Below are 23,514 nucleotides of genomic sequence, written 5' to 3' on the forward strand. Positions count from 1 at the left end.
TACTGTTGTAGTTGATTAGCATGCTAACAATTATTAGTATTCTCAGCTATTAGCAATGCATCTACGGCAATATATGTTGTACATTAGGCCGATTCACAAACCAGACGTACAAAGCTAACAGTTTGTACCAGAAGCTATAAACGTTTTAATCACACGGCGGCCATATTGGATCCTTGGGATAGGGTTGGTAACAAACCTGTGTCTCTCCCATTTAGAAATCCAAATTTTTGTTTATGTTTTTCAATGTGGAATAAGAATATTTTAATTCTTGATAACAATACAACACACAGTTACACTGAATGGAGAGAACCACTTAGCTGAAGCATTTTATTTGAGCTGTGAGTGTATGTTTAGGATTATTTTCCTTCCAGAATATGAAATTCAGGATTATTATGTATTATATCAGTCCATCCTGCTAGCAGCTGACCAGCTTCCCTGCTCCCTCTGACATCCACTGCATCACAATGTACTCGGGTAAAATTAGGACAAATGTAAATGATTTGTTTTTGTTTAATCAACAATTGTCTCGAACTTTCCCGAAATGAGCTGTAGCAGCTAATGTCTATGCATGACTGGAGTCCATCCAGTTAGTTACAGTTGTTGGCTTTTGGTCAGTGTCTTGGTCTGAATCAGGAAGTGTGTAGAGACGGTTTGAGGACACTGTTTGTTGACTGTAACACACGTGACGCGTCGCACACACGGTGTCCTCACACATGAGTGGAAATGAGTCCCGATGAGCACACACAGCGTGTCTGCACCTGGCTGCTTTCGCTTGTGTATATTTCCTGACAACACCATCCTTCATGAAGGAACTCCAGTAGAGCTACAGAAGTCAGATAGCTGTTTTTTTTTTAATAAAAAGTACAGATCTTAGTCTGTGATGCTGTGCCTCCATCCAACCATCTGTCATTCCAGATGCTGCTTTTATGCGTTCATCCATACTCCATATGTTGTGACTGTGGAAATAAACCAAACATTTAACAGCCAGTAGTGTACAGCAAACATCTTTGAATTTTTATAATTCAATAATAATTTTGTATTTTGAAGTTTTATAACCAAATATGAGAGTAAATAGAAATCGATGTTTTCAAATTCTGATTTTTATCAACAAAATATGTTCAAACTAATTGGCAATATATGTTGAAACACAAATGAATCTCATGTTAAGTTTGTTTTCACACCTGGCGGCCATCACAGGTTCAAGTCCCAGATTTTTTGGCCTTTGCCGAATGTCTCTCTCAAACTGTCAAACCAACCTCACACTTTGAAAAACATTTTCAGCTCCTCGCCTGTGGTGGCGCTGCACCAAGAACCACTGAAGGAAATTACACAAAAACTTCTGAAGACAACTTAGCAGTTGTATGATTTCTTTACTATAAACGTGCAAACTCATATGTTTGTTTTGCTTGTACTTATCCAGAATGTTCTGTGCTGTGGTGCGCTTGTTGCTTTTGGAGCGGTTTCCAATCCACTTGGCATTCACATATGCATTCAAACTGCACCGGAGTTTACGTCAACCGAACAAAGGTTTGCTTCAACAGACATCTCCCATTAAAGAAACAGACTTCTGGGCTAACAAACTTGAGATTAATTAATGTGGAGTAAGCAGGAATGGTGTGATCGCACCCAAAGTCCTTTAGGTTGAAGAAATGCTTTAAGCCTGTGGAGGCTATTGCTGCCTTTGATGTAAAGAGGGTGGAGTAAGCTTATGAGAAATGGTTGCTGTTCAAGCTAAAAGAAACACATGGTAAGTTTTTTTCTCTCTTTAGTCAGGTTCTAGTCAGTCATTGCTTCCATGTACAGAAATAAAGCCCAGGAATCCCAAGAACCATGACATGAATACCATTCAAACGCTGGATTATATGAATGACGCTACTACAGAATGGCTAAAGACGTAACGCTCCAACAATCTTTAGGTTTGTTTAATGGTCCAGTCAAAACCCAGATGCTAGGATTACCGAGTTCCTATGGGACCTTTTAGAGAGTAATAGGTCAGCAAATATCTCTAAACCTGAGTGAACTAAAAAACAAAAGTGGGCTAAATTTTTCCATCAGTGCTATTACATGTTTAGGAGTCAGCATAGCTTCTGAACTTTGACCTGGCTTAAACTTTTCCAATCAAATACCACAAGGGTAAATTATCTCTATTCTAGCATGTGCTTGAGGTGTAGTTATTTTTCAAGGAAAAAAAAAGATTAAGCTGTATTAATGATCAGATTATTATTTTTTTCTCATTTTGTCCCCGTCATGTTGGCGAAAGCAGCATTCACGTTTCCTCATCCTCCCTTCCCTTCGTTCCTGCTCGTATCACCGTTGGGGTGAAGTTTCCTCCGTGTTCCAGCTCCACGCAGTCTGATGTGAAAACGCACAAATGTCAGGTTCCTTTTGTGGCTCTGACTCTATTTGAAGCTTCAGCACAAAGCTCCTCTTCATCCCTCCTCCTCTCCAGCTCTCCTTTCATCTCCGGCTGACTCACGGTCAGAGTGTGTGTCCGGCATGCAGGTCACATCCGTCTCCAGGTGGCACTCCGTCTTTCACCTTTCTGAGCGCAGATAACTTGTGCAATAATGCAAATGTGCTGTGAACGTTCAGGGAATGCAGCCTGGTTGGGAAGTCTGAGGCCTCTCGTTGTCGCCCAACCAAAGTCCAACATGGCTGCTGCTTGGATAACAGAGAAAGTATCTGTCATAAACTGTTCGTCTACTCACCTGGTGATAGTTTTATTATTAAATACACAAAATTCTGTAGAACATCCATTCACTCACACATTCCTCTGTTGTCTAATAGCATTAACTGCATGTATGTATTTGTACAACGCGTCGTAATAGACTTGCACTGCTAATCACAGCGACTCCAATTCTCTGTAGGACTTTTCTGAATCAGAGACATAACTGCCCTTTGTTGCACATTTAAATTCAAATTATGGGGAAAGAAAATGAGTGCTTCCGTTACAGTACGTCAAAACTAGATTGTTTGTTCTTCAGCACAAGAGTTTCTTCCAAAGCTTACACACACAAAAAAAAGAACCAAGAGCCAAGAGAGCAACACTATTATTATACAGATAAATTATGATTTATTGTGAATGTTCTCTCTCTCAATGATGATTATTAAAGCCATATTCACAGTAGATAATGGCACCGTGAGAGCTGGTGGTTTAGTTCAGGACAAAGATATTCTTAGATGGAGGTTTAGCCACTCCAGGCTTGGAGCAGGTGCTTAGGAAAATTAACCAGCATTGTCTTCTTAGTCGTTTAAAATCACAAGCTACAATATCTGGGTCGTTTGTCACGATGTTCCTCAGGGCTCCACTTAATTACAGTAATTTGCACATCCCAGGAGAGTTTTCACAGACTCTTTTCAGCAGTGGATCCCAGTAATCATTATGTTTTAGCGTAAGAGCCGCAGCACTGAGCTGAGAGAAGGAAATCCTGAGAATGCAACAGAACTTTTCATCCAGCACCACAAGCGTGGTGTGGCTTTACAATTATTATCAAACGAAGAATTTCACAGTCATTGTTGTTTCACAGATGGACTTGTCCTTAAGTTCATTTTGACCCAAACATGGTCAACAAAAAAAAAGGATGTTCATCAGCTCTAACATTAGCATCGGCTGAGTCAGTTTTTAACAGATCGGTATCGGTCCAGTAATTAAATGTGTGCCGATATCAACTATCAGTATATCTTTTGCCTGGAGGGGGAGCAGAGGAGGTTGGTATGTGTTGAAATATACATTTTTAACACAATATCAAAAAGCATTGTTTGTCGGCATTATGGTTGAAAAACCCTGTTCATGGTGATCATTATAGCATTTCGTCATACCTCCTCTGACAGCAGCACTCTGGGCAGGGAGCCTCCGCTGCCAGACTGTTATGTTCTGAAACAAATAATTTTGCCATTTGAAAAATCATTTCTGTTCCTGAACAGGCTTCTTCTATTGGTTATTAATGTAAAAAACAACAACAACAACAAAAAAACAACCTAGTGTAAATCACTGAAGACATCTACAAAATAAACATTTGACAAAAGTTTGAATTTGTCAAATCAGAAGCAATACAGAGAAAGCCGCTGTTTCAACGTGAAATTTTCAAATGAGCAGCAATATTTGGAATAAAGAGGCTATTTATTTTCTCCATATTGATTCCCGTTGAGCATACTCTGTCTCCGGCTGGGTGGAGGACGGCTTACTGCAACCGTCTGCACCGATTTCGATGAATTTCATCAACTTGGAGGAAAAAAAAGACTCGTCAACTTTCCAGCCTGTGATTTCTGCCCTGTGGCTGTGAGGGCAGCTGCTCAGAACTACTGAACGGACCTTACAGTGGGTCAAATGTCATGTGGAACATGCTTTCTGTAGCTTAGTAACTTGTTTCTGAATGAACCTAGTTACATCTTAGAAGGTTATGTTTTTATTTGAAATAGTTAAAATACTAGTAATAAAGTTAATGTTTATGGTTTTAAGCAGTGAAGCAACTTCTGACTCTATTTCAAACCTCAGTCTTGTTATCTGGAGTCCATCAAATCTAACTAGTAGTCTCTCACTCAGCCTGTCATCATTTCTGGGTGTTTGGTGGTTTTATCTGTTCCAACATGTTCTGTTTATTCATGGTCCTGTTTTATTTATTATTTATTATTATCCGGGTGCCTGACATTGTTTTTAGCATTTCTATTTATGTTATATCCTTTATTATTCTGTATCCCTTTGCATCATCCTGTTGCGTTCCTCTATCCATGTTTTGGTTTGCTTGTGTCTTAGGATTTGGCTCTTTAGTCCCTGAAGTACAAAGCTCTTAAACAAATCAGTAAATGGAAGTATAGATTCAAAAACACAACATATTCAACAACAAATAAAAAAAAAAACACTACTTTGTCCAATCACTGATTCATGTTCGACTTTAGAACCGGAATTTATTTGTTGTGTTTGTTCAGAAAATGAATGTTAGCTGCGATGCAAACGTAGCCACCGCTATCCAAGAACACTGTGAGTTGGGACATGCTACGAACGGCAGCTTTGTTCTTTTTCACACTTTGGATAATCAGAAAAACAGCTCCAGCATTTTGTTTGCCCAAACAAAGACAGAGCAAATCCCAGAAAAGTTTCCAGTTCTAAAGATAAAAGTAAAATCTTCCAGTCAACGATGCCTTAGGTTTCCCAAGGGAACCTTCCTCTTCTGTGTTGTTAATATTGTTGTGCGTTTTTAATTTGCAGATGTGTTTTGTGATTAGTTGAAGTGGTTTGCACGTCAGTGCCACCATATCTCATGTAGAGCAAAAAATGTAAATACAAAGAATATTCTTATGGATTCTTTTCATATGGCTGCAGCTTCGTGTGCATTTCTCTGAACTGTGATCTCAACTGGACAGGATGAAGAGCTCCATCCTCTCTGTATCCAAGCTTTGAAGTCTTTCGTTTGGTTCTAACAATTCTTTGAGTTCTGACTCTTCAGTTGAATTCATTTTCACTTGGCCAGCTTTTAATTGAATCACATGAAAGTGGCAAACTTTCATGTGTTTCACTGGACATCTGTGGAAACATCAAACCAAACCCTGGACCTCTGGCACATATAAATCATTTAAATTCTGTCGTGTCTGGAGAGCAAATTGGTTAAATTACAGACGTACTGAGTGGATCGAGCCGATCATCTTTGTAGGTTGTTGTTTTTTTTTTGGTTTGTTTGTTTTGATGCCGTGCAGAAAAGGAAGTGAGCAGCTAGAGCTTCATCCAAACTGAACGATGAGGCAGGGAAAGCGTGGCGTAGGAGAGGTGGCTGAGTGTGGCAGACTGGATAGGAGGAGAGCAGCATATGTTTCCTGCTTGGCCAGGAAGCTGCTGTGCATCTGTGCCTTTCAGCTCCATGCCTGCTGCCGTGTCAGCCAGGCTTTAGTGCCAGGCTGGCGGCTCCACGCTCGTCCCCCGTCCTTCCTTATTCGGATGGTTTAAACTTTCACTGGGCCACTGACTGCCATCTGATCCTATGAGTCCTGAGGGTAAACTGAGCAGTGTTCTTGTTTTTATTTTTGTTTTTTTGCAATGTGGGAGGAAATGCTGCTGCCATGGAGACGCGTGTGCGCCCCTAAGGCCTGACAGTGCTTGTCAAAGTGACATCCAGATGAAAGATGAATTCCAGCAGAGGGAACAAGATGTCCAGCCAGGAGTTAAAATGGAACTTCCTTTATCCTCAAGCAGCGAAAAATGACAAATTTGAAATCCTTCATCCCCACCTGCGTATCCATTGACCATGTTACGCCCAACTTGACATTTCACAATTAAGTCCACTTAACCCATTTAATCCCACTGGCAACAATTGTTGCCAGACACTTTTTCTAACTTCTGGAAGCTCTAGAAAAATTGTTTTGAGTTTTGGCAGCTAATTGAAGTCTTAAAATAAAATAATAGTCCGTCTACTCTAAGCAATATCAATTTCTTGTTTCTAGTGTGAAAGGTCACACGACCAGACCTCTTTATTTCCTGCCTGTAATGCTGGAAGTAAATGTCTGTCACAAACCTCTACAATAGGATGTCAGCAAAAATGTTTAAATAAATAAATATAAATATATTTTGAACATATGTTCTTTCAAGTGTCTTCTACTGATATATAAAGAAAATTGTATCCCTTCATTCATCTTTTGATCATAGGAGGAGTGACTGTAAGCATGGCAACAATTGTTGCCGTTAGCATAGTGCATAGACAGCGCTATGCTAGGCGTCAATGGTTTGCCTGTTTATTCTATATGCCTTGCTGTTCTCACACAGATATTCTAGATCTTCTAGACCTGAAAGAACCTGAAATGTTTGTCCCCTACATCACTGTCATTCCCACAGTTGAAATCTTCCTCTCTATAACCCCCTCAAAAGGCGATGTAATATTGAATCTTTATGTATCTAAATATTTCTGAACACTCTTGTAACCATTCTTTGTTACAATAGGTTATGACTGTCATGATTTTTCTTATTTTTTATATGTATAAATAGGCCATATGTGTGTAGTTTAGACCAGTGGTCCCCAACCTCCGGGCCGCGGGCCGGTACCGGTCCGTGGACCAATTGGTACCGGGCCGCGCAAGAAATAATTAAATATGGCTGTCCTATGTATTGAGTGTGGAGGAGCTTTTATTTTGAAAATCCTAAACCGGATGCTGTCGGTCACACGAACATGCAGCAGAATCAGTAAGAAACAGCTGCATGAGTGTCAATCCTCACAAGGTTTTTTATTTTTATTGTTTTGATGGGGAATAAAACTGAACCTTGGGCGCAAACCTTGTTGACCTTTACTGTATGTCTTCTCCCTCTCTCGTTTTTGTTTAATGGAGGCTCTAGAGCTGAAAAAATCCTTTAAAAAGTTGAGGAATAAAGGCTGAACCTATTTCCAGAATTTGTTTTAAGCTGTATGAAAGCCTTCTATGGTTCTTGAGCAACATGTTTTTCATTTTGACTCCTCTGTCAGAATAAGTGGCACCTAAAGGCCCCAAGATATTCTGGCCACTTCAGTCCACGACTCAAAGTGGACGTCCGCCGGACATGTCCGCGCAAGAATAGATTTTTATGACCACGTAGTCGGTGTCGCATATTAAACTACCCGGTGGAAACAGTGTTCACTTCGAACTGGTTTTCATGCGACACCGGGCTGATGAGGTTGAGAATAAGGATTATACGAGTTCATGTTGTTTCAAAGTTGACATCAACATGATAACAGTCAACGAAAAGTTGTCACAGGGACGTGATAGACACGTAAGCGAAAACGCTCAACAGCAACTGGGTTTAGATATTCACTCAAATATTGACATGGTGAATTATGCAGAATTCTAAGAACAAAAAACAAGACCTCATCCCAGACTTCTTTATCAGCAGCGGAGCAGAGAGGTGGTCCAATAAGTTGAGTCAGACTTTTTTTTTTTTTTTCTCGAACAACGGCAAGGAAAGGATGATTGGGTACGTGCTCATTTTTGATTGCTGCACAAATTATTACACCGATCAAAATTGTGCTTTTGGAACATAATAAACAAAGCTTATTGAATGGATTCCTGATTACAGCTAAAGCCACCGCAGCCTCCTGCTGCTCCTCCGCCTGCAGTCGGATGCTGTGCTGGCTCCGGGCAGCGGTTCACTGACATGTGACTGCCGTTCTCCGTCCCACACTGAGGGGTGAGTTAAGGCTTCCCAGATGGAGAAGAAACAGAGCTAGGCGCCCAAATAGTTAATCAAACTTGTTAGTTCTTATTAGGATTGTATGAAATAAAAAAATTTGTCACAAGAGAATTTTAGGTAATCAGTACGCTCGAGTACGAAGGCCCAAATTTCACACACTTAACTGTGTGTGAAATTATGTATTGTTTTTTACTTCTAAATTATGACATTGTAGGTGATACACATATTTCTTAGACACAACAGGACATTTATCTCAAACTGTGCTTAATTTCAACATTTTTATTTTATATGGCAGCATATATAGGAAACATTCATATAGACCTGTCATGGGGCAAATTTTACTGGACAATTAATTGTCCCAGAAGTTTATTGTTGTTTTGAGACCATTTTCAAGTAATGTAATCATAATGCAAGAACACATTGTCAAATATCTACACACTTTAAATTCTAATGAACATTTAACACTGAAATATTCAAAATAAACAAAGCAACAGAAACAACTATTAGAATGAATCATGAAGTCTCTATAAATAAAATTGTCCTTCAAAAAAAAAAAAAAATGGCTGATTGAGACCAAAGCACCAGACTGAAGACTTTTATCATCCAGGTTTTAATAGAAAGAGAGAGAAAAGAGAAAAGAATAAATCATTGAAATGGAAATTATTGAGCTTGTTTGAATTCATTGTGTGATGTATTAATTCATTTATTGCTCAATGCGACAGGCCATTCACAGAGGAACACCGGCAGGTCAAACCGAAGTATGGCAGCCAGTGATTAAATATTTTTGCTGCACCTTCTGGTCGTAGATGGAGCAGGGATTAGTGTGAGGGATGTGGACGGCGAGTGGTGGGTCTGCTCGGCCGCGTCTTCTCCTCATCCTCTTCATCCCCCTGTTGGTGCGTGTCCCTTGTTAGCCCCGGAGTGCTGCTCTGTGACTCCGCCTTCTCAACACTACGACCCTCTGAGCGGAGCAGGCTGAAAAAGTGGCGTTGAGGACAGATCTTCCTCTCCTTCTCTGGGTCCGTGGTGGGTGGCCTCACTAATTGGACCTGAAGAGGTTGAGGCGAGCCGTGGCAGAACTGTCAGGTTCCACTTGGGCTCTGAAAGGAGCGTGGGCGGGAGCTCTCGTTTACCATGTTGGATGGTGATATGCAGTCAGAGGTTCTGGGAGCTGTTTGCCTCAGCGCAGGGGTAACGAGAGGGGAAAAATGAGAAAGAGCCGGTGGAAGACAACAAGCACAGAGGATTTTCTCTGAACGGAGAAAGATGTCAGAAGTCCAGACTGACTGAAATGAGGAATCAGTAATGATTCCCTTTGAAACCGACTACTACGGGTTAAAAGCTGCAGTAGATAATATTTTTTTAAAATGTGGTTTATACATATTTGGTAAAAATGTCACTCTGTCCTGACAGTATAATATGAGACATAATCTGTGAAAAATTTAAGCTCCTCAGCCTTCACCTTGTGGTTCTACTGCCATCTGCAGAAATACCCCGCTCTGTCAGAAACAACCAATCAGAGGCAGGAGGTGGGTCTTGGCATTGCAGATGGCAGTAGGACCACAAGGAGGAGGAAGAGAAACAGGAAGTCTGTCTCTACTTTTAACCAATCATTGTAAAGTTGGGAAACAGTTTTGTTTTAATGCTTCCCAATCCCCATGGAACTAATCCCAGTGGAATGTAAATGAACCGATGATGACTAATCTGTTGTAATATATCATGAAGACATTAATAAACTCTGAAAACAACAACATTTACTTGTCTACAATAATCTTTACTGGTAATATTTGTGATGGAGCTTTTTTGCTTTCATAAAGCTTATATAGAGTTTTCAACCCTGGCTCCTCTGATACCATCATCTGATACCATACCTGGTCCATCTGACCGTCATTCATCATGACGCATATAAAGCCAAGTTATGGAACAAACTAAGGCATTAAAATAAACTCAGCAGGGGCTGATCTAAAGCGTTTCACATAATGTATGCTGGACATCCTCCATTAAAACACATTAGTAGTCTTGTTCTATTTTCGGTCCTTGTGAAGGAACTACCCCTGGCTGAAGTCCAATGATCTGTTCAGTCATGGCACGCCGTACTGTAACACGTCCAAGTTTGTGTTTACAGCAAATAATGATGATGATGATGATGCAGTTCCCTGTGTTTCCCTTTAATTTCCTGGCCAGCCAGTTGTACAGACCATCAGTCATCAGTCACTATCAGGACAGCTAATATTTTCTAAGTTTAGCCATTTTAAAACTGGAATTCTCTCATATTTAGAATCTTCTGTGTAAAGAAGATAAACTATCCAGTGCAGGCCATGGAGTGGCAAGATAAATGCTTGAGGGTGTTTTTTGCGGCCATGGGTATCACACATCCCACACCATTACTAGATTTGGTCGAGGAGTTCCGTTTTCACATAGGACCAGGATGGCTTAGGTTTTTTTTTTTCCCCCTCTGAATAAATAAAAAGTTAAAATAGTATTTCACATTTAACTGGGTGGAATGGAAGCTGTCGTCCTCAGCGATGCAGTTCCTCTACAGGTTTATTGTTATGTTGCAGGAATGTTTCATCACAAAAGATGGCAGGCTCAGAGAAGTCTGACATTTGATCTCGTTTTCCCCAATAAAACCAAACGGGAAGCATTTGAATATGAATAGAGAAGGCCTGCGGTCGTTAATATATTCCTCTTTATGAGCTGGGGTTTCATGCTGAATGTGTGGAGCTGCTAACAAACTGCGTTCAGAGCAGTTAGTTTCTATGCTTCAGCCACAGATCTGCTGTTTTTATTGCAGCGCTGACAGTGACTGAAGATTTTCACTCACTGCACCTTGTGATGTCGACTGATTCTTTAAAGATTGTCCAAATATCTTTATATTATAGTTTTTGGTGTGTAACATACTTCGTTTTTTTTTTTTAACCTAAACTAGCTTAGTAAAAGGTCATCATAGCACTGAACCATCACTGGTCAAGGAATCTTATTTGTCTCTCAGATTAAAGTTTGTTCATGTCAATGATCAATCTTGTGGAGTACCACCGGGCTCTGTGCTTGGAACAATTCAGTGGCAAATTCTGTTTAGTATACATATAAATGGATACAATTGATAAAATAATCAGATAAAATGGGACACACCTCTACTGCTATGCTGATGATATCACCTGATAGTCTACGATCAGGTGTGAAAACACCTTTGGCTTCTTCAACTAGACCATCAGGAGAGAGGTTCTCCATGAGGACAATAACTGTTGGGATGATGCTTTAGGTTCTTCCACGATCCCATGAAACCCCTTATGGCTGTATAGATGCTAGTTAAATGAAAGCTATCCCACTGTTTTCCCCAGTATGTTTTGTCTCTCACTTCTTCCGTTCATGTTTCTTTCTGTCCAGAGACTATTTCCACCACATGCTCAGGTCAGCCTCAGAGCTTTCATTTCATTCTTTGTGCCTGCTTTTTACTTTCATCAGAGTAGCTGTCACACCATGAAAGAGGGATTTAAACAAAAGGGTGATTGCTATCCTCACTGTGATCACCTGTACTTTTAAAACAATTAAATGAGAGAGACAGTTTGTGGAAGTGCTGCTTGTATGACGCTGTGGCGTCTCCTGCCTTTGTCAGGGTCAAAAAAGTGTTTGGCATCCAAAGAACAGTTTTCCAGAGGACCAGTAGCAGAACATTGTTTCCATTTCAAAAATGGAAACTCTGTTAATATTCTGCTAATGTTGAAAAAACACAGTTTCACAATCGTGGTGTTTCCATTAAATTAGAAACTCAATTAAAATCACCTGTGAATAAATATGTTCACATAAGTCATTCAAAAATATCCCATGATTTAACTACTTCCTGTGGTCTTCTTCTTCACGGTTTGTGCCAGCAGCAACAGTCGGTTGTTGATCATATGACTCATGTGATGGGGAAAAGTTTCCATTGCAGTTTTGCACAATAAACCAGTTTCAATACAGGCAAAAAAAAAAAAATCATCCTCACGCCAGCATTTAGTTTTTAACAGAAACCAGGAGTTGTTTTTTTTAATTGCCTTCTTTTCATTACAATTTTATTGTTCACAATTTTATGGTTAATGGAATCGCAGCTCCTTAGCCTACTTCCTGTTGTCCGGCAGGTTCTGCAGGTAATCCAGCCTGATTGTGGTCAGTGGGTTGATGATCTGAAGTACAAAACAAGTAAAAGCAGCAGAACTCTGTGGGGGGTAAAATCCTTTTTCTCAGCCCTGGCTGTGCGTGTGAAGGCAGACAGGCGTGTTTAGTTTTCATCAAGGCTGTGGTTTTCTGCCCTCCTGCACTTGAAGAGGCGTTAAGTTTAAAACGTGTTTTGTGTTATTAGTGAGCATGTAGCCGTCTGAATAATGCATCTGAACCCCGGCCTCTTTACTCTGTGATGTTCCAGGCCGGGCGAACACAATGTGTTGCCCAGTGCGCTGTTAAATATAAATGAGCACTGAAGTGGTGTTCTTCGTGAATCACATAAACTGCTTTGGTGAAAAAGGTTGCGGAAGAATTCAATGGACATTTAAGATGTCCACAGGGGTTTGCAAGGCTGAACCCAAACCACACTAATATATATATATATATATATATATATATATATATATATATATATCAAGAAATGATTGTCTCTGTTTTCCTAACAGAAAAACAGAGACAGGACAAGTAGAAAAAAAAGAGATTTAAAAGAAAAATATTAATACTTCCTCCAACATTGAATGTCATTTTAAAACCTACATAAAAATGTACACTCTTTAATCAATACTCCAAACTCTCACATGGGTGTATCAAAGAATGCATCCAACAATACTCTAAGCATATTCACTTGTAAAATGTATTTAAAATGTGTTTTTGATTCTGCAGGGACGTTTAGCAGAAGTATAGCCTGGTCATTGCTTTCCTGTGTAAATCCACTGGATTAAAACCTCGCTGCATAGACAATCTGGGCTTTCTCCCACTGACTTGGGTTCCCGCGGGTAGAATTCATACCGGGCCAATCAGTGAACACAAGAAGAAGTTGTGAACAATGATGGCAATTTTCTGTTCTGTTTTAGAATTGTAGTCTGCCTGTAGTTTTACCAACGGCAGCGGAGGAAGTGAGGGATGCCGTTCAGTTTGTGTTGGCCACACTACCAAATGTTGAATTAACATGAACAAGTAGAAGATGGTTGTTTACAGTGCAGGTAATTTCTGGTAAGCTTCATAGCACCGAGGTGGGTCATTGCATACATCAATCATTACAGATTGGGTAGAGTTTATAACATCAACAGAGTCCAGCCCTCCAGGAAGCCATTGTTTCTCAGCAGCAAATAGTCCTGACCGTCTTTACAAAGCAAAGTGTAGTACAAGGTGGTGGTCTCAAATCTGCAACTGCCACCTACTGGTATGTTTGTTCCTTTGTTGTCCTCACAAGAGTTCCTGCAACAGTGTGATGTGCTGGGTTCACTGTAGTCGATGTGTTAAAGCCTGCGGTCCAGCAGCAGGTCCAGTCGCTGTCTGTTCTGAGTGTTTAATCAAACTAAGCTGTTAATGTGTACACCAAGTGTTTTCTGAGATAGCTGTGAATTGAACATCGGCTGCTACATCATGACCTGGCTGCTGGTGTTGGTGTGAAGAAGGAAAAGAAAAAAGAAGCACCTGACATGAGTACTAATAATAAAATGTTATTTTCTTGCTCTCCAGAATGATCTAACACTTTCTGTATTTTGCTCCTGCCTTCCAGTTGGTGCTGCCAGAGTACTCCATCCATGGACTGTTCTGCATAATGTTCCTGTGTGCCCAGGAGTGGCTGACTGTGGGCCTTAACATCCCCCTCCTCTTCTACAACACCTGGAGGTAACCATGGAATCTGTTTGTTCTGTGTTTACACTCACTTTTATTTACTTCTATCATGTTGGCTTTGCCTGCGACAGACTGGCGACCTGTCCAGGGTGAACCCCGCCTCTCGCCCGGAACGTAGCTGGAGATTGGCAACAGCAACCCTCCAGACCCCTCTAAGGGACAAGGGTGAACAGAAAATAGATGGATGGATGGATGGATGGATGGATGGATGGATGGATGTTGGCTTTGCTAGGATCATTCTAAAGAATTTGAGATTTTTCTCAAATTTGGTAAAGATCCAAACATGCTACTATGGAATGTATTGCTATCATGGAGCAAAAAAAATTTCGAGCACTACCACATTATACTGCGATACTTATCTTGTTTAAACGTGATAATTTAATGTCCAGGAGGTGGCGATAGAATGCTTTTCATTCAGGCATAAAGAAGGCTGGTACAGTGGCTAACAGGAATTGGTCGAGTTTTCCTTCATGCTTGGTCTAAAACATGGAGAGATACCGATGCTACTTTGCATTGCGGTTGAAACCATTAATAGCATGCGCACTCTGAGCAAGATCCTAAACAGAACGGGACTGCACAGAAGGAAACAGCAGTCTGATCCTCTAGCTGTGGCGGCCATCCTAACTGACCGTCTGGAGCAAAGCTGAATTTCTGATTGCAGCTTCTGATTCAGGAAATGACTAAAGGCAATTGTTACGGAATGAAAGCTTCTCCAATCAAAACGGGAGTTCATAGGTTTTTGCTGAATACGCTTCTGTAGGACACCTGCACAAAAAGCATACTTCCACCACCGCCTGGACTTGAAATGATCACGATTAAACAAGATAACCATCACATTTATACATCATATCATCATGTTTATGCAAGATAAGTATCACTTGTAACGTTATAGCAATATGCTTCCGTATGCTATTCCTAACCTCTCAATACGACTACAGCTATGAAGCTGTTGTTTTGTTTGATTTAAATTAAACAATACTCTTCTGTTAGGATGACCCAATCAAAGTCCAACAGGAAATCTGTGACAAAACTTAAAAACTGGTATCTACATACTGTCTCCATGCAATTTGCAGTTTCCTTCCACTTCATAATTAAACCTTACTTGATGTTGGTCTTCCACATAACATTCTGATTAAAAAAAAGTTTGTGGTTGCAACGTTCAAGGGTTATCAGCAGGTCACGTATCAAACCCTGTGTGTAAAGTCTTCTGCCTCTCTGCAATATGTCTTAGGACAATTAAAGCCTTGGAATAGGCTGACATTTAAAATGAGAATGTCAGTGTAACAAACGACGCAGCTACCACCTTTAGGAGTTGTTCATATTTTGCTGCTTCCTGTTTATCTGTTCTCCTCTTCTCCGGTCAACGGGTTAGGCCTGGACTCCTGGCAGTCTGATTGATTTAAGCTCATGTGCTCTGCTGGCTGAGGCTTAGACTAGAGGAGAGGACGGGAGTAGAGGAAAGCATCTTGCTGTCTCATTAACTGCAAACTGTGCCAGATGCCCACCGGCTACAGATGCCGCAGCTGGGAGATGAGAGGACAAGAAAAAAAAAATGGAGGCTGGAAGGCGGAGACAGAGGTGGGAATGATATGAGGCAAACAACGGCAGCAAGACGGGGAAAGAGAAAGCTTGTGAGTGATGTGTGTGAGATGGAACATTGACAAGGCAACTCTCAAGAGGAGGGTAGCTGGTTGAGGCTGTGTGTGTATGCATATATGCATACCATCACTGTGTTCATCTGCACTTTACAAATGTTTCTGGGAAGGTTTTGTTCCATAGAACAGTCTGACAGTTCTGCAAGGAAACTTCCCAGTGTAGTCTGCAAGTTCATAGAGGTGGCAGACCTTTCCACAAACCCCTGTGGGACATGGCTGCAAGAAATGGCATAGCAATTTATGAAGTCCAGAGGACCCTAAAGGCCATGATCTTGAGTTGAAAAAGAGTAGAGTGCCCTTTACGGATCAAGGAAGACGTCCTGCCACAAGTGAACGAGTCTAAGTATCTTGAGGTCTCGTTCTCAAATGAGGGAAAAATGGAGCAGGAGATTGATATGTGGATTGGTGTGGCATCTGCAGTGAACCCATCTACCAGGGTGAAGGAAGAGCTGAGGCAAATGGCAGAGCTCTCAATTAACCTGTCGAGATACGTTCCTACCATCATCTATGGTAATGAGGTTTGGGTAATGACCGAAAGAACGAGATTACACATGCAAATGGCCAAAATAAGTTTTCTCCACAGGGTGTCTGGGTTTTCCCTTAGAGACAGGGTGATGGGCATCTGGTCAGGATGCCTGCTGACGTTCCAAGCACAACCTGCTTGGAGGAGACGCAGAGGACGACCCAAGGCATTCTAGAGGGACGATGTTTCTTGTCTGGCCTGGGAAGGACTTGGGATTCCTTGAGGGGCTGCTGCTACTGCAACCCAACCCCAGATAGGCATAAGAAAGGGAATGGATGGCTAGATAGGAGCCTCTGACACTGGTCCTCAAGATCTACCATCCTGCAGATTTTAGATTCATCCCTGCACCAACACAGCTGAATCAAATGATTGAATTACCTCATCAGCATGCAATCAAGTTTGGCAGAGGCCTGGTAGCGAATCATTCATTTAATTCAGCTGTGTGGGAGCAGGGTTGCATCTTAAACCTGTGAGATGGTAGCTCTTAAGGACCAGGTTCGGAGAGGCCTGGCTGCTCTATAATGATACAGTTGTTGGGCTGGAACCAAGAAACTCCCACTTACTGGTATGTTTGGGGTGTTTTGTTAAAACATCCATTTCAGGGTCACTTGCTCTTCAGGATCAGGCAACGTGACCGCTTCAACTGATCCATGATTCCTTGTATGTGAAAAATAAACCCCGCAGGGTAGCTCAAGAATCATCTTCCTTCATGCCTCACAGTGTACTGTGGTTATTTTGTCTTTCATTCAGGACTTTCCAGTTGGTCCATGATTTATGTGAAAAGAATCATCATGCCTCACAGTGTACTGTGGTTATTTTGTCTTTCATTCAGGACTTTCCAGTTGGTCAGTAGACCTTTGTGAAAAGAAGCGGTCTGACTATTGAGAAATTTAAAAGAATTGTCACCAGACTTCATTTGAATTTTCACTAATGAGAAGGTTATTCACTGTCTTCTTTTTGCTACATTAAATCATATTTTAATGATTATTATTAATATTACCTAATTTTTCAGCCTGTACTGTTGTTCACCACTGTACCTCTTCTGGGAGCTTATTTTTTGGACTTTACCATCAAAACAGTGAGGCTTTTCTGCACTGACAGAATGATGCATTCAATTGTAACTATTCATTTTAATCAGTTCTATCAAATGAAATAACTCTGAATCTAACAAAGTTGTAAATGTCTGTCAGCAATTGGAAGCCCCGCCCCGCCCAAGCAATATGAAACGGCAGCAATTCCTTCTTCTTCTCTAATTTCCCACGTGGCACATTTTCTGCTACAATTTAAACAGTCGGTCTCATTGGAATGTAAAAGCTCTGATGAACATGCGCTGGCTCAATATTGCCCTCCAGGTTTTGTGTTTTGGTGGCATTCTGCATTTGTATTCTAGCCCACTAGGATACAGTGCGTTTAGTTATTACACACAGGGATTTTTATTAAGAAACACAGATTGGGAGGCACTGTGCTGAAGACGAAGAATTTTTTATTTATTTATTTTTTTTGAAAGTCCCCTAGATTCAGAAGCCTCTGAACACTTTCAAACATCACAAAAGGACAAAATAATTTCTCATATGTTGTTTCAAAATGTGTTTATCTTGTTGGAAACTTAAAATTCCATTTAACGAATTGGCCTTTTTTCTAACTCTTGTCTTTGTCGTACTCAGTCAGTTCAGTGAGAGATTAGTTTTAGCAATCATTATGCTGTGAGTGAGTCTTAAAACATTCTGCAAGAAACGGATCTCATTTCATTTTAAGCAGATAAAATGGAGCCTGTCACATCAGAAAGCAGCGACTAGCTGCAGGGTTTATTGATACTTTGGATGATAACTATTATAATGTGCACTGTGACATTTAGGTAATGCAAGAAAAAATACACAATACTGCACTAAAGAGAGAAACAAACCTAGATTGTGGCAATATTTCAGAGGAAATTTGAAACACCCCATTTTTATCACAAGGTAAAACTTAGGTATCCGCTGCACCGATACCATCCATGTTTACTTCCACAAACACTGAGCTAGACCACCTGGGATGCTACTGCGCCCTCTACTGCACAGTAACATCCTTATTTGCAGTTCACACAGAAGGTCAAATAGAAGTCGTACAAATTAGGAATTCTGAAAAAAATCTGATTCCCAAAAGTCAGAACTGAGCAACAGGGCCTGCAGTGTGAACGTAGCCTCAGTCAACATGTTGCTGCCAGCTAACCAAAGAGTGAGTGAGTGAGTGAGTTGGTGCCACCAACCTCATTAAGGTGGGCAGCAGCAGGTTCAATGAGCTAAAGACCTTTCCTTTGCCTATATTCCCCAGAATGCCGTGCGTTCCCAGATCAGAATTCAGATATATTTTATCTGATATATTCTATCAGATAAATTTTCTATTAATATTGATCACATGTCTATTACAACATATACGGTTATTGATCACCCAGCACTAATTGTGCTTCCTTACTTTAACCATCACTGAAACCTGGAGGATTATTCTTCATGGGATTCTTCTTTTTAAAGCTCCCTTTCCACCAACCCTTGCTTCACTCAGGTCTTCTGCATGATGACGTCCCACCAGATTCACCCACACCGTCTTCCTCCCCATTTCCTTTTTGTCACCTCTCCCATCCAACCCCCCACACCACCACCATTCCTTGTGTTCTGGAACGGGTCAACTACCCGGGGTGTGGTGTTGTGCCTTCTGCAGCAGGTACTTCCATTCCCCAACGGACACTAAGGAGCTGATCTACGACCCGGCGTCTGTGATGAACGGCGACACGCTCAAGTTCTGCCAGAAGGAGGCGTGGTGCAAGCTGTCCTTCTTCGTCCTGTCCTTCTTCTACTATCTCTACTGGTAAGCACCGGGCTTCACCCAGCGGAGCGGTTCTTAGATGTTGAGGTACGTTATTGATGCTGATCTGAGGGGGCTTGGGAGCTCGTTGAGTAGCGTAGGTCTCTGAAGACAAAAGGTTTGCTGCTTCACAAAGAGGTTTGCTCGGATTCTCCGGCTCTGACAGCAAAGTGTGTGCAAATCTCTGAATAAAGTAACCATTTCTCTAGCGATCACATGCTGATTCCGCTGTGTGACGGACGTTTAGCCAGGGTAGGAATGTTTTCTCGTAGGCCAGCTATCGCTAATGCATGTGATGTCAAGAGAATTTGATTCTTTACTTCATTGACAAGCACCACGGAAAGCAGCAGCCCTCTTACTTGAAATGTGAATGATTCTGTTTTGTGTACAGAGGGTCTAAGTTCTGCTGACTGTTCTGAATGTTTCTGCTGAAATTGTCTGTTGTTCTGTGATGATAATAACACGCACAGTTTTCCTCTCTATGTCTAACAATGCTGTTATTAATCACTCCGGATTCCTGTCCCACGTGTCATGTGGGTGCTGCAGTGTGTGGAACCTGGAAATATCCCTCTATTAGGTCTTATCAGTGGAAACATTTAAAGGTACAATCCTTACTTTTTCTTAAACAATGTATTCTGTAGGGCTTATTTTAGGCTTTAGAGAGAAATCATATTCAGAAGGGAATTTTGACTATCTTGAAGTCAGGGTTGTGGTTTCAGAAATGTATGTAAATTTTCTTTGGATGATATGATTTGAAGCGGTTCTTCTTGATGATTAAATAAGCAAAAGAGAACGAAAAGTATACAGTTGAAACCAAATATTTCCATACAGAATCAGGAAATCCAGTTCAGATTACCAAAATGATTTATATTCAATAAATGCCAGAGGAGGTGTGCGACCAAAATGGCCTGTATGCCAATTCTGCGTGAAGGAAACTTCCAGAAAGCGATTGTGTGAAGCTTGATGAAGGACAGACGCTTCAAATTTTGAAAAAAGCTAAAAGGAAGAAAATTCTCCTTCTCATTATTCTGGCATTTGTTAAATAGAAATTATTTGGTAATGCCGACTGACTGAAAACAGAGAAATACTTCTTGTAGTTTAATGTCAGAACATGTGTCCGCTTTACGGTTTGTGTAACTCAAACCTTCTAAAATCTAATATTAATCAAATTTCATTAAGTTAATGAAAATAGAGTTAAGGTGAAAGCTAAAATGTTCCCTCCTGGCAGAAATCTGAGAAACTGACTTCAATAAGCTTACATGTTGAGCTCATTTGTTTCACATCCATTTCCATACCAGCGCCGACATCAGCCAATAGAGCAGCTTCTGTTGAAACGGACATAACAACACCCCATCCTGCTAGCGGACGCTAAATGATCGCGTGTGGCAGTATGTTAGATATTTCCGCAGCTAACGTGCAAACACTGAGGCAACACCGTCAGCGTGAAGCGAAGTCACAGTGTGGCTGGTTTTTGTGTCGTGGCCCTGGGTGTCATCAGCTATCAATGCAGCGCTCAGCTTGAACTGAACTCATCTTGCTTCTTCCATCTCACCCCATCGTCCCGCCCGGCTCTGGCTCATGTCGGACTGTTTTAGAGATCAACCAAGGCGGCGGTGGCGGCGGCATCAGTCAGGTATTCTGCAGCATGAGGCGATGGTGCGTTCACTTTCAGTTCCATCTGCTTCAAACACAGCTGGCCCTGCTTTCTTGCGCTTTTCTAAAAATTTAAAAAGTGTTCCGAACCTGGTGTGTTTTTTTTTTTTTTTTTTTTGTTTTTTTTTACCGATAGATTTCTTGAGTCAGGCTTTTTTTTTCACTACTACCTCGTTATTCTAAAAATACATGTTTAGGTATCGAAGGATCACATTTTTACTTTGTTGCTGGAAGTTTGTGTTGAACACTGCAGGTGCCGCTCTGAAAACATTAAGAGTGCGTTCACACCGGCCCTGATTAGTATGCTTTAGTTGAACCCAAATTTGTTTGCTTAGATAGTCCAATTCGTTTGTGAAATTATAAACTCCGGTTCACCTTCGAACCTCGGTCTGTGTTTGGTGGAAGTGAACTCTGGTGCGGTTCAAGTGCGCGAATGCCAAAGGAACTGGAGACCACTCCAAAAACAGGAAGCAGACAATAAGCACAGAGCATTCTGGGTACATAAAACCAAAACAAATGTGCGAGTCTGGCTCATGGTATTTTGCCAAAGACAAAAGTAAAATCCTGCGACCACTAAAATCTGACGCCACTCCATTTTATTTACTTCAGAAGACATTGAGGAAGTTGTGCTCAGGGTCTTCTTCTGAGGTTTTCATGTCATTTCCTTCACTTGTTCTTGGTGCAGCGCCCCCACAGGTGAATGGGTTTTTTTTTACATTTTACAGTGTGAAAGTGAACCACAGCAGCTAAAAATGGAACAAATGTTACACCTTTGTTTTCTCAATCGAACCGAGTCTACCAGACTATCAGGTGTAAGAGAAATACATGGTTTATGTTTGAAATCTTGATTGGTAAAACATTATGTCCTATATTAAAGGTTGTTGTGATAAAGTGACTTATTGAAAAGAAATGTGCTACTGAGTCAACTGAGACTTCAAATTTAATTTACTTTCTCCACATCATGTATCAAAGCTAATCTAAAAACCGCAAAGAATTATTTCTTTAAAAAGTCTGAGAATAAAAAAGCATTTTAGCTCATCTGATCCAAACTCCAAACTCAAAAAAAAAAAAAAAAAAAAATGTCACACCAGAGTTGATTGTTCTAAACATCCAAAGCTTAAATCCCAGGTGTAAGTTTAAGATGGCTGCTGCTGTGCTCGGGTTTAAACATCGATGAAAGTGATGAAACTGGAAGTGAAGCAGCCTGAAACCTGCTCTGTGGGGCTTGTGTTTGTTTTCTCAACCCTTCTTTCTCCGTGGCAACCAGAGTCCAACTCACCTGCTCCCCTCAGCTCCTCCCCACCTTCATGATGACTTCTACCTGCTCACCATCACACTCTGAACACAGACCTGCATACCATGAGAGCTTGTGTTACAAAGTCCTTTCCGGACCAAAACATAGACTTTAGAATTTTGCTACTTTAAGATGAAGATAATAAACGCAGCCCGCCTGCTGGTTTGCTCCTGCCTGCCCAGCCTCTACGTCAGCACCTCCTCCTCACACTGGATGACAATCAAACCCTGCCTGACTAACGGAACACCCCATGGAGTCTGACTTGTACCCCTGTTTTTCTCCTCCTGTCCTTCCTGTCACAGAGATGCTTCAGTAACCAGCTCTTCCCCCTCCCAATGAGATGAACGCAGGTTTTCTGTTGCTGAGCATGTTGCTGGATGAACATTGGACCTCTAACCCGTTTCTTTTCTTTCCATCCCGCCACAGCATGAACTATCAGGACTGTTTTCTGGGTTATGTCACATATTCACGAGGATAGCCTGGGTTCACTTACCACAGCAGGCAGATGTTACAGGGTAACAGGTGGCACATTACACATGTCACAAATAAGTGTTAGCAATTGGGTTACCCAAACTTCAACATAGTCAACACCTATAGCAAGCGATTGTTTTGCCATAGCCTAGTGTCCAGACCTTATGGACGAAGCAAAGCATAGAACAAGACTACGTTTTCCCATTAGTTACATATTTTAGCAGAGCTTCTTACTCTGCTTCATATGTATCCTACCTAAACACACTTGCAGTTGTGTTTAGGTAGAATACAGATGAAAGGTACAAGGACCAAACCTCTTTGGCTAAATGCTAGCACAACTGTATAAGACCAAGTTTACCTACATACATTCTTTCAGTCTGTACATTTCCAAATCTACAATTGAATGACAATAAACTCTGTCAATGTCATACTGAATGAACGTTCAAAAATCTAATGTGAAACATGAACAGCAGCCAAACTCAGATGCAAACTAAATATATCCAGTGCACGCAGTACATCCTGTTTGCCTCCGCGTTACAAAAAGTGTAGAATTTTTCCAAGAGTCCAACATGATATCAGTTTCTATTCCCCTAGCACCTAATGCTTCTTCTGGATTGTGTTTGGTGTATACTGCAGTTTGCTCAGCTGTCAGTGACGACTCTCTTCTTGGGCCCACTCATTTACTCCGGACTTACTTACAGTCTTATATCGGTTTTTTGGACTCGGGACCAATTTTTATTTATTTTTTTTTAATGGAAGGATTTGGTTTCCACAGCTTGGGTTGCAGCTCCTAGCTAACAGGGATGTTCCCTCTGAGAAGATAAGAAACTTAAGACTATAAGAAAGGCCTTCTGTGAAAACGTCTGGGTGAACGGAAAAGTTGAATGTGTCACGTCAGCCAGTGGTGGAGGGGAAGAGATCTAAGCTGATACGTGGAGGCAGACCATGCCACACATCAGACCTGACCTTTATGCAGAGAAGCTAAATTGGGAGGATTTGTCTGATGTCATTTAGTGTTAAAGCTTTTCTTCTTTTTTGGACTTGGTGCTTAGATGCAAATAATTACAAAAATAGAGCTAAATCCTGCTGTAATGAA

At 41.1% G+C, this 23,514-nt stretch overlaps 1 protein-coding gene across 2 annotated transcripts in view; it reads left to right on the forward strand.

Annotated features, from left to right (window-relative positions):
- Positions 1–23,514, forward strand: part of cnih3 (cornichon family AMPA receptor auxiliary protein 3) — a 56,140-nt gene that overhangs the window by 27,297 nt on the left and 5,329 nt on the right. Inside the window, exons 4-6 of one of the 2 annotated variants that reach the window (XM_044106833.1) lie at positions 13,866–13,978; positions 18,857–19,003; positions 19,547–19,602. In XM_044106833.1, coding sequence (XP_043962768.1) covers positions 13,866–13,978; positions 18,857–19,003; positions 19,547–19,577 — 291 coding nt within the window. In that variant the 3' untranslated portion in view covers positions 19,578–19,602. The remainder of the gene's footprint in view (positions 1–13,865; positions 13,979–18,856; positions 19,004–19,546; positions 19,603–23,514) is intronic. The other variant, XM_044106834.1, reaches the window with a different exon arrangement.

This window comes from Gambusia affinis, linkage group LG22 (genome assembly GCF_019740435.1).
Source record: "Gambusia affinis linkage group LG22, SWU_Gaff_1.0, whole genome shotgun sequence".
Lineage (NCBI taxonomy): Eukaryota > Metazoa > Chordata > Actinopteri > Cyprinodontiformes > Poeciliidae > Gambusia > Gambusia affinis.